General features: G+C 36.6%; 1 protein-coding gene across 2 annotated transcripts in view; it reads right to left on the bottom strand.

Moving 5' to 3' along the window:
- Window positions 1-3,856: 3,856 nt before the first annotated feature.
- LOC120469758 (insulin receptor substrate 1-B) overlaps window positions 3,857-16,787 on the bottom strand; it is a 72,755-nt gene continuing 59,824 nt past the window's right edge. For both annotated transcript variants that reach the window (XM_039658918.2, XM_089130612.1), the window contains exon 3: window positions 3,857-4,872. In XM_039658918.2, the coding sequence (XP_039514852.2) occupies window positions 4,865-4,872 (8 nt within the window). In that variant the 3' untranslated portion in view covers window positions 3,857-4,864. The remainder of the gene's footprint in view (window positions 4,873-16,787) is intronic.

Genomic DNA, 16,787 nt, shown 5'->3' with positions numbered 1-16,787 from the left:
TTATTATTATACGTAATCTATATGCACTTAACAGCATTTGTCTTTATGAAGTGATTATTTCAAGCAATTCAAACCCATCAAGTGCGCATCTGAAGTGTCACAGCTGAAGGAAATAATCCATTATTTATCGGCTTTAATATAGCAGCGTAATATAAAAACAAAATGAACATACAGTTGTGTTCAAAATAATAGCAGTCCAACATCACTAACCAAATCAATCACTGTTTTTGGTAGAAATTATATTTCTACATGGCAAATGATTTACTAGTAGGTGTAGTAGAGTAATAGAAAAACAACAGACCCAACAGTCATGACATGTATGTTGCTAGTTCTGTATAATTGAATCATTAATTGAAAGGGGTGTGTTCAAAATAATAGCAGTGTGGAGTTCAATTAGTGAGGTTAATAATTCTGTGAAAAAACTAGTGTCAATTAGTGGCCCTTATTTAAGGACGAAGGCAGTACTGGACTGTACATGGTGGTTATAGTGCATTTCTCTCTGAAGATCTGAATAAAATGGGCCGTTCCAAACATTGTTCAGAAGAACAGCGTTCTTTGATTAAAAAGTTGATTGGAGAGGGGAAAACTTATAAAGAAGTGCAGAAAATGATAGGCTGCTCAGCTAAAATGGTATCAAATGCTTTAAAATGGCAACCAAAACCAGAAAGACGTGGAAGGAAACGGAAAACTACTGTTCGAATGGATCGAAGAATAGCCGAGATGGCAAAGACTCAGCCAATGATCAGCTCCGGAGTGATCAAAGAAGATCTCAAGTTACCCGTGAGTACAGCAACAATTAGAAGACGCCTATGTGAAGCCAAGCTATCAGCAAGAAGCCCCCGCAAAGTCCCATTTTTAAAAAAACGACATGTGCTGAAGAGAATACAATTTGCCAAAGAACACATTAACTGGCCTAAAGAGAAATGGCGCAATATTTTGTGGACTGATGAAAGTAAGATTGTTCTTTTTGGGTCTAGGGGCCATAGACAGTTTGTCAGACGACCCCCAAACACTGAATTCAAGCCACAGTACACTGTGAAGACTGTGAAGCATGGTGGCACAAGCATCATGATATGGGGCTGTTTCTCGTACCATGGTGTTGGGCCTATTTATCGTATCCCACAGATTATGGATCAGTTTGAGTACATCAAAATACTTAAAGAGGTCATGTTGCCTTATGCTGAAGAGGAAATGCCCTTGAAATGGGTGTTTCAACAAGACAACGACCCAAAACACACCAGTAAGCGTGCAGCATCTTGGTTCCAGACCAACAAGATTAACGTTATGGAGTGGCCAGCTCAATCCCCGGACCTTAATCCTATAGAAAACCTTTGGGCTGACATCAAAAATGCAGTTTTTGAGGCAAAACCAAAAAATGCAGAGGAACTGTGGTCTGTAGTGCGATCGTCCTGGGCTGGAATACCTGTTCACAGGTGCCAGAAGTTGGTCGACTCCATGCAACACAGATGTGAAGCAGTTCTCAGAAACCATGGTTATACAACTAAATATTAGTTCAGTGATTCACAAGAAAGCTAAATCTTCAAGTATTTTTCAGTTTATACAGTAAATGTTTGACTTTGTAAGGAAAAATGCAGACACTGCTATTTTTTTGAACAGCCTAATTTACCTTTTTCTACACTTTCTATAAAGTAAAAACAAATTTCATAAATTTTTCTTTATGTTTTGATCTTGAATAGAATGTGCAGTGTTCCCAATGCATTTTTGTGTATTGAAATAAAAGTTGTTTTTAGGATTTTGAGCTTTACTCATTTTTTTGAACACACTGCTATTATTTTGAACATAACTGTATATCAGCCGATACCAATATGGTGCCCAATATATCAGTAAAAGTTGGTTTAACATTAAAATGTAATGTTTAACTGTCATATTTCAATGTAACCTTCTCCCTTTACACACTTTGGGCAGTTTAATAATAATTTTATACTATTTATTTGAAAGAATTATTTCTATCCAACTGGTCGAAGTTCCTATGGGATTCTGAAAGTAATTAGTAATAAGTAATCCAATACTTTTTGGAAGTAATTACTACAGTAATCTAATTTATTACTTAATTTATAAAAAAAAAAACAGGTACACTAAGCATAAATATTCAATCCTGAGGTCTTTCAGAGGTCGATGACAAGCAGAATGTACGTGTTTCTTGTTTCTGTCGAACAAAAAAGAAGATATTTTGACTCATACAGGTTTGGAGGGTGAGTAAATGACAGATTTAAATTTTTTGGGGTGAACTATGACATTTTCATCATAATAATCATAATAATAATAAAAATTAAAGCTGCAAGCAGCATTTAGCGGGGTTCAAGCAGTTTAGGCCTTTAAGGCTTTTAAGCACAAAAGCATCAAAAGACATTAAGTTTTAAGTTTCAATAATGGCAATTTGCCATAGGGTATACATTGTTTTTAATATTTTTAACAATTATAGCGCCACCTATAGTCCGATCTCCATGAAACTTTGCATGCTTGTTGAATAAGTTATGACACATGTGCTCATCAATTTTTGTGAAGTTCTGACTTTTCCTTTAGGATTTATAGGCTTTTGGGTGCATTTTGTCATGCCCCCTTTTATAAATGACCCTGTTATAGCAAAACAAATGACAAAGTTCAACTTTTTTTTGATAATTATTGATTTAGAGAGTCCAAAGAATTATCCTAGACTGGTCTGGTTCCGATCGGGCAAAAAACCAGGGACTAGTTTGCAAAAGTACGTTTTTAACATATTCGTGAATATTTAACGAACGATTTGATTGACAGCAATGGTTCTTGAGGCAAAGTTGTTCAGCATGAGGAGATCTATCAATTGATATACATATTGTGGGGGTGTGTGCAATACCACGTGATAACAGAGCCATAAAACTCGTTAGCGCCAACTAGTGGCCGATTTCTTTCAAAATTCTTACAGACCTCTAGGGCCATGAGTCAAACATGCCCAATGAGTTTCGTTCCGATCGGCCTTCGTTAACCTTGTTTCATAGATGCTCAAACTTCATTGGCCGATGGCGGCCATGTTTTTTTAGATACGCCAATGTCCTCATAGATATACATGGGGCCTTGGTCCAAGACACTGCATACCAATTTTCAAGTCAATCGGACTAACGGTCATGTGGTCATAGCCCTTTTTATGTTTTTTTCATGTTATAGCGCCACCTAGTGTTCAATCGTCGCTATTTTTTTACTGTGACCTCAAATTGAACTCTTACAGATGTGTACCGAGTTTGGTGAAGATATCTCATTTACTTCTCGAGTTATAGCCATTTTAGTAAAATAGGCTCCTCCCACAACGTTTATTTTGCTTCCCCTAGCGACCGGAACGAGAAATTTCAACATTTTTTTGATAATTATTGATCTTCAGACTCCAGAGAACATTCCTGCACTGGTTTGGTTCCAATCGGGCAAAAAACCAGGGACTAGTTCGCAAAAGTAGTTTTTCGACAAAATTCAAAATGACGGAAAATCTATCATGACGGAAATGAAATCGGAGATATACATTTTTTTCATCAGGTGACCAGCTTTCCAATGATATAAGACACTTGAGTGTACGACTTGCGGTCTAGGAGTTATGAGCAGTTTCGCGCAATTGGTTGCTATAGCGCCACCTATGGGCCAATCGGGGTCATAATTTGATAACCTCTCCTCGATTTTTGTACTACCATCTGACAAAGTTTCAGAGCTCCAGCACTTACGGTTTGGGCTGCACGATGCGTTTTAGGGGAGAATAATAATAATAATAATAATAATAATAATAAAAATAAGTACAAAAACAATAGGGTTTCAGCACTTCGTGCTTGAACCCCTAAAAATCAATTAATAAAAAGAGGAAGGAAAACATAAGAGAGAATCATGTTTTGAACACTCCTGTTTTTATTTTACCACTGTTGGCCAGCAAAGGGTGTCACTGTGATACAGTGTGTGGGGACGATTCCCAAATAAAAGCCTTTAAACACCCCCATTCCGGACTCTCATTGGTATAGTCCAGTGTGGATTGGTCAGCTAGCGTGCCAGTTGAGGTAATCTACCGCAGGACACCATCACAGAAGCACCCCACCCTTAGAGTAAAAATAGACGCTTCGTGTCACTGAGCCAAATGTCTGTAACTGGTTCCTTTAAGGACACTAACTGCGGAGAGAGCAGGAAAAAGGGAGGCAGAAAAGAGACAGGCACTTAAGTACTAATGCATGGGGCAAAGAGGGTGGAGAAACAGATGAAGAACAGGGAGGATGATGAACTAGTCGCACAGCTGTGATGCTAGGTTAGCTGAACACTATGATGAGATTCATGATTACTTCATCTTCATCGTTATCACCAGAAGCAGTTCCATCGGCGTTGTCCATGTCTTGCCGTAACGCTCCATTTGACCTTCTGTATCAGTTCAGCTTTTGCAATGTAAAAGAATAGCAACGTTCAAGCACATCAGTCAATGCCTGAACAATTTACAATCTATATTTAGAAAGCTAAAATTGAAAACCAGGCACTTTTTCTCTCTCTCTCTCTCTCTCTCTCTCTCTGTGTGTGTGTGTGTGTATAATATGTTCACCGATTGCAAATCAATACTTTTATTTTTGTAAATACTGGACAGCCTGTTCAAGGAGGTCAAAGTTCACTGGCGTGATTCTCCTCTCTGATTGGTTATAGTGCTTGTGTGCTGAGAGTCCGGACAGCACAGATTGATGTTGCGAGTCTCGTTTGGCACTTGTTCCCATCGATTGCAGCAACCAATCATTGCGGAATAGTCTTTCGAAAGTGCTTGCAAAGTTGGCTGGGTTTGTGCACACGTCCATGGCAGGTGCATCAGGTGCACGGGAGAGCGCCGGCAGAGCGTTTCCCAGAATTCCACGTTGCTGAGACATCAACATTCTGAAAAAGACAGAAATGAGATGTAATGTTGCATATTCTAATAGAAAACATAAGAAGTGTAGATTTAGTTTCATTGAACTACTACTATTATAGTTTTTGTCACTTCACTTTAAAAAAAAACTTTTGCTGATAATTTATTTACTCACCCCCATGTCATCCAAGACGTCCATCTCATTCTTTCTTCGGTCGAAAAGAAATTAAGGTTTTTGATGAAAACATTCCAGGATTTTTCTCCATATAATGGACTTCAATGGGAACCAAACGGTTCAAGGTCCAAAAGACAGTTTCAGGGAGTTTCATCAAAACGAACAAATCTTTTTTCCAAGTCATTTGGTTCATTCAACGAACGAAATGACTCGGTAAGAAGATTCTGAAACTGAAACTGTCTTTTGGACCTTGAACCGTTTGGTTCCCAGTAAAGTGCATTATATGGAGAAAATACTGGAATGTTTTCATCAAAAACATTAATTTCTTTTCAACTGAAGAAAGAAAGACATGGACATCTTGGATGACATGGGGGTGAGTAAATTATCAGCAAACGAACTACTCTTTTAATATTTTTAATTAGGTTTTATTTTTATATTTTATGTTTTAATGTTGAGTTTAAGTCATTTGGTTTGTGTTTTTTATGATTTTTATTAGTTGGGAAAAAAGTATATAAATATAGTATGTAAATATATTTTTTATTAAGTTTAGTTTTAGTACTCCAATTATGCTATATTAAAGTTTCTTCATTTTGTTTTGAAGTCTCCTACAATAGGTTTACATGCATCAAAGGTAAAAAAAACCCTTAATTTTCTCAAAAATATACATTACACAATTCCTAAAAAGAGTCTGAAAACAGTTTGTTCGAAGATTCAGCCTCTCTAAATCCTTCCTACTCTGCTCTGATTGGTCTACAGCTTACAGTAGAGCGTCAGCGCTTGCAACGCCAAGGTCATGGGTTCGTTTCCCAGGGAGAGCAAGACCTGATAAGAATGTAAAATGTGTACCTTGAAATGCCATGCAAGTCATTTGGATAAAAGCGTCTGCCAAATGCACGGTATATGGGGCAATTTTGGACACAGCCAGTAACTTTATTTGTCATGCACTTTGATCTTTAAAACTTTGCAGACCTTTTATATTCAGCTATATTACACACTGCATGAAAGGTAATATTCAAAAAAGCATAACAGGAGCCCTTTAAACTAAACAAAAATGATAAAAGTTGCGTTGGCAACTAGCAGAAATTAAATGAGCTAAAATTTAGATCTTAGATTTTATTTCAGATTATGTTTATTTTATTTCATTTAATGGAAATGTTTTTATTATTATTATTATTTATTTAGAAAAAATACTGAGTGAAGCAAATTTATTGTAGTGTATTATAAAATACATTGAAGCTGTTAGACTTTGAGGTCTAACATGAATAAATTTGCAGTATAAGGCTGCGAGATCGTGTTTCAGTGGCAGAGATTTGTAGCCTGGTTCTACCAGACTCTCGTACATACATTTCATTTGTACAGAGAGTCTGGCCTCCCTCAATTGAGAAACGTTTCCTTCCTTGTAGGCGGGTTCACTATTAAAGTTCAAATCTATTGGATCTGCCCAGAGTCACTCACGATCTGCCATAGCCAATCGCTAATGTGTGGTCGTGAGTGACGTATGTCATGCGCCGAAACGGCTGGAAAAAACCATAGACAGTAAAAGAAACAACAAGTCCGAACTCCGAATGATCAGAGGATTAAATTTACAATAGGATTTCAGTCAACGAGAGCTGCAGGTTTTGTTAATCTAGGAACAATTATTAATTCGAAATGTATATTTGACATGAAGGACAGTGATTATTCAGTCAATGCTGTAAGTTACAGTGAATGATCAGTCTGTCTGCAGATGTGTAATAAACAACAATTTTTCATATTACGTATTTTTGTTTCTTAATTACCTTAATTATGGTATTCAAAGTATGTGTTTGTACATTTTTATATGGCATTTAGTTGTTTTTTTATTAAAACAAATTAACCATTGACATCTAAAACTGAAAAATCAAATATAGTCTCCAAAGTATGGGTTTTCAAATTTTTATTTATGACAATTTTTTTTTTAATCACAACCAATTTGTATGCTTTACAACATGTAAAACTGACACACCAACCTCCTGCACGAGTGCACAAAGGGGCTCAAAATGTTCATCACAAGAATCAGTAAATTTACTGTTGGGAATCTGAGCGACTGACATGACTCCTGAGCGGATCTTCAACAATAGTTTAGCAGCCAGGACTCGGGGCTTCGGAACACCGCGAACACCAGGCTAAAGTCCAAAATGTCACGGTCATTGTGCACGAGCTGCCCAGCACAAACTTCCAACCTTTCTGCCTCCTTCACTTGGTCCTCCGTTGTGCAACAAGAGGTGAGACGATAACAATCCGGCTTTAAATTCTGTATATTCGGCAGTTTCTTTTCCAACAACGGACCGAATAGCTTTTCTCACGTCTTTCTCCGCTGCCATTACTGCACTCAAACTGACGCACTACATCAACGTCATCGTTCTCAGCCACTCCCTCTATTCGCTGATTGGTCCTACAAAAAATTGATTTCTGGAAACCTAAGGATATGGAGCGGTCCCAGACGCAGTACTGAAGGAAAATGAAATTGAGCGGAAGTGCGTAGGCGGGCGCAGCCAGGCTAAGAGATTTGTGCCATCGCAAGAAAATCAATAGATATGTTCAATTGCAGCTGTTTTTATCAGAATAACTATTTGTAGATTGAGTTGTACAGGGTTAATGGCATGATGAGGTACAATAAAACCATATTGCCATGAAAAAGTAAATGTATACGAGATCACACTTAAGTCACACACCGGCTTATTGCATGCATGCATGCATATGACAAAATATGCATGTTTTGAGTCATTTTCATTTATTCAATCCAATGCGCGTCACCGGTTGGTCCCCGGCATAAACAAAACAATCACTGAAGAATAACAAATTGATAAAATCACAGATGAGTCGGTCTCAGCCTCTTCCTCTGCTTAACATCTTTTCATTTCCACCCATTATTCTGCTATTTGTGAAGAGTAATCTGGGTAAACACACACAGCAGGGACAGCAATTAATTTAGAGGGAACACACTGTATACACTTAATGCACTTTGGTATCCCAGCCAATGAAAAATGTACTTCTAAACTAATATACTACATCCCTAAATTAAATACAGCGCAATTACAAAAATAGAGATGGACGTTTGCATCCAACCCGCAGTCCCGAATATATTCGCATAAGATTTTAGAATCGTTCATTGGCCATATGGAGACAATCTCATGATATAATGATCTCTCTCTCTATCTCTAGTCTACACTCTTAGGAGAAAAGGTTCTATAGAGAACCTTAAAAGGTTCTATCAGTGCTATGTATTTGGAACCCCTAAAAGATTCTATACACTCTTAAAAAAGGGTTCTATATAGAACCATGGGGTTCCATACTTGGCCAATAGAACCTTTTACCAGAAAAAAATCGTTCTATATAGAACCATTTTGGAGTTCCGTATATGAAGCGGGGGATGAAACCATTTCTGGTTCTAAATAGAACCATTTCTTCTAAGAGTGTACATTTACCATCACATGTTTAACACACCCAATCTTTATAAAAAACTATTGTCATCTAGAATCTAATTTTGGCTAAAGGGTAGGAGGTTGTGAATGTTTACTTATAACCCCAAATCCTGGTTTTAACTGTTGCAACCCAAAAAAATAATGACTGCGTGAACCAAGAGGTTTTGACAAACAGGAAAAAACTAAATAACACTTGATTGACCAATGTTCCTTTCCGTTGTTGCTCCCAATTTTCTAGTCTTGGCTCTAATTGTAAAAAGGTTGCCCCCGCCACCTCTGCTCCGCACTGAGCACAGCTATATTTAGTCCCTTCAGAACAACTCGTTCCAACCAGAACACAGAGAGACTCAATCAGAAAGAGAGAGAGAAGAAGGGAGAGATCAGATGAGCATCGATACACAAACATTTGGAAATGCAGCATTCAAAACATGCTGGTGATCAGTCATGCCAGTCTTTTCAGCACGGAAAGCAAAACATTGAGATTTCCCACTTTTACTTTTTGCGCATCCGATTTAATTTGTGTTCTGATAACTGTTACATTTTAAAATATAGCTGCAAGCAACAATTAAGGGGCCAAGCCCAAAAAAGGCACGATGAGTTACTCAAGCATGGCTGGGAGCTTCAAAGCGACTGCAACAATGAGCAATTAAAGACATTTTTAGAATATTTTAGTCAACATTACATTGATCATCACTTCTGACCAATAGGTGGCGCTGTGGTCAGTGTGTGGAGACAATGACGCATACAAAGTTTGGTCAAATGCCATAAAATATGGCAAAAGCATTAAAGAGTTACAGTCTCAGAATCAGCTTGGCACCATGCCATCAAATTTGTCGATGCGTTATTCGATACTGGTTTGGTCAATTCAAAAGCTATATAATTAACTTTTTGTTGGAATGGTTTGAAGATGATCTGATGTGATTTTGGTGAAATTGGACCAGCGGTCTAGAAGGTGTTCGAAAAAATAAAAAAATGGCAGACTGCAAGTTCGGCAAGATATGGCATTATTGGTATCATTGTATGACTCAAGGAATCCATCAAGTTTAATCAAAATATGCAATATGAATCAGAAGTGTTTTTTGTGTACTTTTATGTCATGCTCCTGATGAAACATACTGAGTTTGATAATGATGCGTTCATAAAATACAGCATTTTATGACTAGATTAAAAATGGCCGATATGGATTGGGTATTGGGATTGGGAAATTGGGTACCATTTGACTCGGTATGCTGCACTGAATCAAAAGAGACCCAATATATACATGTTTTGTGCCTCTCACCTGACCAATAGGTGGCGCTCTGCTGAAATTCTGCATGTAGCCTCGGGTCATGCTTCTGATGAAATGTACCAAGAATTTCCTAAATGTGCTAAAGCGTTGCGGGGAGATAGCCTTGCATCCAATTGGGCATGGTATTCATCAAATTAGTTGGTGTGCGTTGGTTAGATGATAAGATCTGACGAGAATGGTTAGCCTAGATCTATCAGAGTTTTGACTCCAAAATTTGTTTTTTTAATACTGAGGTATGCCAAATTTCCTAATTTTCCTGCAAGCAGTTCTATGGGCTACCAATGCCATAGACTTCATGAACACAAGTAGAAAAAGAAGAAGATAAGTAATGGACACAATGGGTGTCTTCGCACCTTATGTGCTTGGAGCCAAATTATTGTTTTATTTAAGCCTCTGACTCTATAAAATAATGAATAAAATGAGGTGACAACAATAATATCCATTCATAATAATATAAAGAATAATGATATTAATATAAATTGTCACAAATACAAAGTTCTGTCATGCAACTCTAGATGGCGCATGCTGATCGGTCCTTAAAGGATAACTAAACCCCTGGTCAGAGCCTGACTCCACCCACTGGCAATATTTGAAAATGCTGAAAAAGTGGGCACAGCCCAGCGGAGATAGAGGGGACGAAATAGATGCTAAAACACTCTATTCTGGTCGTTTTCAATACTCACAATTCCAATTCCTGACTCGCTACAGTGGTTTTGACGACACAAGATGGTTTTTATACTGCCAAGGGCGTAGCTCGCGTGGTGAGCTGAAACCTGCGTACGTCACGAAGTGCGGAACATCCAATAGGAAAATTCAACTGCAGTAGCCACCGTTCAACCTGAAGAGGGCAGCACTAAGACGTTTGTACACCATATTTTGTAGTAATAGAACACTTTATAAACAAACGTCAAAAACGTTACTCGAATCAATGACTGGTATTAATAAAGATCCATTCTTTCAGATCATTAACTAAAAAAAGTTGGTTAAGTGTTTAGTTACTCTAACTCAATCTGCTTGCAATCACATCATCCTCTAGGCCACAGCTGATTGGTTCTCGCTGTATTGGTAGCCAAAGAGCACGCAGCTCAACATTCAAGTTCTTGCCTATTGTTTGCTGTAGTAGCAGCGAGCGTTCAGAAACCCTCCACCTCCCCCAGCTCCACCTGTATAGATCTGCTATGGCTAATTCATGCATACTTGCTCATAGCATCATGTTGTGTATAGACCCCTTTTCAGTTGGTAAACATGGTGATGTTTTATGTGGGCGGAGCTTAGGTGGAGGCAGAACGATCCCTCTGGCCGCTTCACTAACGCTAGTTAGCAAGTTTTATTAGCTTGTTTTTTAACAATGACTGGAGAAAATCAGATATTATCTTAATGTGTAAGGTCACTCAATGTCCAGGACCACGATTGTTATTTCCAAAAGTTATTTTTAGCGGACAGAACCAGATTGGCCGACCCGTAGCCGCCTACACGCTCACTCAATGCATGGACGATCTGACAGGATTAACGTTACGTTACCTCGGGTGAGTGGCCTGACTTCTACACCTACCTTATAGAGAAACCGATCGTAAAGAGAAACTGAGGGCATATAAATCTTTAGATGCCTATGCTGAATGGTCCTGTACAAGACTTGTGTGTATGATCCGCAGTTCTGCCGAGCCAGCGCAGAGAATACGACAATGTAAACAGTGACGATTACGGTGTGAATATTTTCTAGAAATAAAAAATCCAGATAGAGCATATTATTTTTCATTCATACTTGCACCAAACAACACAATAAGATGACATCTAAAAATAATAAAAACAATTTAAGCTCCTTATTATGTAGCCGAATCTGTGCTGGTTTGCATTGGCCGCCTCCAGTTTTCACTTTGTTTTGACGTCGGCGCAAAATGGGTCTATTGGCAGTGCCAAATTTTGACTTGCTCTGCTGCAGCAGCGCAGCACATCTATTATGCAAAGACCAAACACATTAACATTTTCATTCTCATTACAATGCCAAACTCTCTGCGAGCTGTCATGACAGAAATGCATTTTCACCTTTTTCGTTGTCTTAGACTGCTATACATTTCTCAGTTGAGAATCAACGGTAGAGAAATTGTGCATATTACTAAAAAAATACCTCTTATCACAACAACAACTGCCTCATGCGGACAGCTCGGACACGACAGCTGCAGTGCTGCAGGTAGAAGCCCATTTCCGGCACTAAGAGCCGTAATGAGATGAGATCTCTCTCATTTCATCACACATCCTACCATCCGTACACTGATCAATTTAATAATGCCTCTGGGACCATCCCTCTCCCGCTCTTCCCCCTCTCTCTGTGTCTGGTCTGTGACATGTTTTATGTTTTATCTGTCTGTCTGGGCCGGCATACATTAGTTGAGTGCGAGTGTGAGTGTTAGTAGTAGTTTGGCATGGGAAGAGTGTCTGCAGACTTTGTGTGTGCGTGCCAGTGCACTGCCAAATGTCATTTTAGTTAAAATGACAATGATTTTACAGTGCGTTTTAGAATGCTTTTATGTTTTTTAACCCTTGTGCATCAATTAAAAAAAGTTACTCATAGGTAAAAAGAGGACAAAAATGTCCATGTCAAAAAACTGTCATAAAAATGTGACGCTTTGGAGCACAGACTTAAGTTTGGTATCATTTTAAAGAAAACCCTTTGCAGATTATTGCTGAAGTAAAAAAATAATAATAAGTAAATCCAAAAAAAGTTATATAGGTATAAGTTTATGAAAATTATTTATAAAAAATATTTTATATAAAATATATATTTTATAAATCAGGTTGAACTCAAAACTGCAATCAAACCCCCACTGGTGCTCACAGTGATTGGATTTGAATTAGCAGTTTTTCTCTCTCAGTATTACAAACACACACACATATTTTTTTATAACACACATACTAACCACACTCTGACATCCATACCAACACACCCACACAAATATCGTTGCATAATTTATCCAGTTGGCTCTATAGTGTGCCGAAGTAGAAAACAGGAATAAAGCGATATTTGTTTTATAGGCCAAACTTAAAAAAAATGACACCATCTGATAAAAAATAGTACAAAATAAAATTTTGAAGCCTTGCCATCAGAATGAAAGCCTCTTAAAAAAGATTGCATAATTTTATAGTTAACTGAACCGGGGATTAAAAATGGCAGTTTTAATGGGTTTCAATGGGGACATTTTTGTCCAAAAGGCGCTGAGAGGGAGTATGTACCTAATGCAAAAAATATTTTTTTTAAGAAAATGACGGTGAAATAGTAAAATTCCAATAAAAATACACACCTGTGCCAAGTTTTTTGCAGTTAGCTTTAACTTAAACTTTAAAAAAACAAAACTGAAAAGGACAAAAATGTCCATAAGGATGCACAAAGGGTTAAGAGGCAAAGAAAAGAAAGGCTGATGAGAGGTCTTAAATAGCACAGTGGCATATAGTATGTAATGCCTCCTGTGTATGATACAGCTATGTGTGTTGAGTGCCTGTATGTGTCACACTGATCTTTCCTCTGTTGAAAGTATGCGAGTGGCGTTCTGTTTTCAGTCCCTGAGGTTGTCAATCATTGACCAGCTTCATATCAACTTTTAGAATGACATTATGATATGTTTATCCAGGAGTGTGTATGTGCCATTCAGTCGGGTTTTAAAACGTTGACATGAAACAACAGCTGTGGAGAAAGTCCTCAGGGAAAGCATGTGGACATATCATACACTGAGAGAAAGGAGAATGAGTAAATAAATGACTTTAGGAATGTGAGAAAAAGGAAAGTGGAAAGTAATGCGGGCTTATTAATGACAGTGTGTGCAATTGCTAACGTACGTCTTGACTCAGTGTTTGTGTGTGTAACGGAAATGTAAAGTAAATGAAAATGTGTGTGCTTGAATCAGAAGCACTTCATTAGAGCTTCATATAGATTTACATATCCTCCACCACTTTGCATGTTCATTTATCGCATTTTTTTTTTATATCTTTGAATAAATATTCAAAAAGTTCAATGTAGTGCTTAAAGACAGGAACTAAACAGAGCGATACTGATAGACTGAGAAGAGAGGTGCTGCAACAATGTCAAATGTGTGAAAAATAATGTGTTTTTTGAACATGCAAGCATGAAAATCTCCTCTAGTAGAGCCCATAAAAAAAATCAAGACTTTGTTAAAGGGCATAACATGGCCTCTTTAAGAATGCTGCAGATCCCCCCCTCAGAAAATGTTTAAAAAGTCTGCATTTTCCATCAGGGCCTGGTGAAAACCCAACAATGAGCACTAAACTAACACACACACACACACACGCACACATTGCTGACTCATCTGTACCCTTCTCACTCTCTCTCTCTTGCTCCTCAGGATTAACCACTTTTTCATCTTTGCAGAAACATGCAACATAGACGATAGTCTGAATGTCTTTTTCCAGGCATAATAAAGTATAATAAAGTGCAGCAATAATGTAACTATATAATTAAAATATCTTAAATATTTCCATGCGAGTGAGTGAGTGAGTGAGTGATCTGAGAGCTCATTGCTGTCCCCTTGGGCTTGACATTTAACCCCTGCGATAAGAACACGTTGCACATGCAGCAGAAAGAAAAAACTTTTTTAATACAAGTTTCATATATTCATAAAAATGCTAAATGTTCTTTTTTGCATTTCAAAAGACAGCAGAATGTTTAAGAACAGTGTTCACTACCGTTCAAAACTCTTTAGGGTCTGTAAGATAAATTAATACGGTTTTTTTTTTCAGCAGGAATCCATTAAATCGACCAAAAAAAGCATTAATAATGTGTCTACACTCTCAGAAAAAGGTACAAAAGCTGTCACTGGGGCTGTACCTTTTCAAAAGGTACACTTTTGTCCATTTCAGGTGCTAATAAGTGCATTTCAGGTGCTATTTTAAGTGTTAATATGTACATTTTAGGTGCTAATATGTACATTTTAGCTGGAAATATGTACATTTTAGGTGCTAATAAGTACATTTTAATTGTTAATATGTTCATTTTTGGTACTAATATGTACATTTGGGTGCTAATAAGTACATTTTAAGTGTTAATATGTACATTTTAGGTGTTAATATGTACATTTTAGGTACTAATATGAACATTTTATATGTTAATATGTACAGTTTATGTGCTAAAAAGTACATTTCAATTGTTAATATGTACATTTTAGGTGTTCATATGTACATTTTAGGTACTAATTCGTACATTTTAGGTGCTAATATGTACATTTGGGTGCTAATAAGTGCATTTTAAGTGTTAATATGTACATTTTATATGCTAATATGTACATTTTAAGTGTTAATATGTACAGTTTATGTGCTAATAAGTACATTTCAATTGTTAATATGTACATTTTAGGTGTTCATATGTACATTTTAGGTACTAATTCGTACATTTTAGGTGCTAATATGTACATTTGGGTGCTAATAAGTGCATTTTAGGTGTTAATATGTACATTTTATATGCTAATATGTACATTTTAAGTGTTAATATGTACAGTTTATGTGCTAATAAGTACATTTCAATTGTTAATATGTACATTTTAGGTGTACATATGTACATTTTAGGTACTAATTCGTACATTTTAGGTGCTAATATGTACATTTGGGTGCTAATAAGTGCATTTTAAGTGTTAATATGTACATTTTAGGTGCTAATATGAACATTTTAGCTGCTAATATGTACAGTTTATGTGCTAAAAAGTACATTTCAATTGTTAATATGTACATTTTAGGTGTTCATATGTACATTTTAGGTACTAATTCGTACATTTTAGGTGCTAATATGTACATTTGGGTGCTAATAAGTGCATTTTAAGTGTTAATATGTACATTTTAGGTACTAATATGAACATTTTATATGTTAATATGTACAGTTTATGTGCTAAAAAGTACATTTTAGGTGTTCATATGTACATTTTAGGTACTAATTCGTACATTTTAGGTGCTAATATGTACATTTGGGTGATAATAAGTGCATTTTAGGTGTTAATATGTACATTTTATATGCTAATATGTACATTTTAAGTGTTAATATGTACAGTTTATGTGCTAATAAGTACATTTCAATTGTTAATATGTACATTTTAGGTGTTCATATGTACATTTTAGGTACTAATTCGTACATTTTAGGTGCTAATATGTACATTTGGGTGCTAATAAGTGCATTTTAAGTGTTAATATGTACATTTTAGGTGCTAATAAGTACATTTTAATTGTTAATATGTTCATTTTTGGTACTAATATGTACATTTGGGTGCTAATAAGTGCATTTTAAGTGTTAATATGTACATTTTAGGTGTTAATATGTACATTTTAGGTACTAATATGAACATTTGGGTGCTAATAAGTGCATTTTAAGTGTTAATATGTACATTTTAGGTGTTAATATGTACATTTTAGGTACTAATATGAACATTTTATATGTTAATATGTACAGTTTATGTACTAAAAAGTACATTTCAATTGTTCATATGTACATTTTAGGTACTAATTCGTACATTTTAGGTGCTAATATGTACATTTTAGGTGCTAATATGTACCACTTAAGGTACCGATATGCAGCCTTTGGGTACAAAAGTGTACCTTTTGAAAAGGTACAGCCCCAGTGACAGCTTTTGTACCTTTTTGTACACTGCGCCATCACCACTCACCCAAAAGACGTCAGAATTGCGAGGTAGGAACTCGCAATTCTAAAAAGAGAGAAAAAGTCTCAAATCTGTCTTTTTTCCTTGCAACTATTTCTAATAATTGTGACTTTTTATCTTGCAATTGCGATTATATTTCTCACAATTCTGACTTCATGTCTCGCAATTGTGAGATAAAAAGTTGAATTATTTTTTTTATTCAGTGGCAGAAACAAACTTCCATAGGTTTGCCCTGCACAACATCAGGAAGATCATGCCTTTTCTAACTGAGCATGCAACACAGCTTCTTATCCAGGCCCTGGTCATGCCTAGGCTTGATTACTGCAATGCTCTTCCATCATGTGCAATCAAACCTCTACAAATGATTCAGCACGTCTTGTCTTCAACGAGC

The sequence above is a fragment of the Pimephales promelas genome, chromosome 1 (assembly GCF_988280905.1).
Source record: "Pimephales promelas chromosome 1, fPimPro1.hap1.1, whole genome shotgun sequence".
Taxonomy (NCBI): Eukaryota; Metazoa; Chordata; class Actinopteri; order Cypriniformes; family Leuciscidae; genus Pimephales; species Pimephales promelas.
Note: the sequence above shows the minus strand (reverse complement) of the source record. Positions and strands in the feature narration are given on the sequence as shown.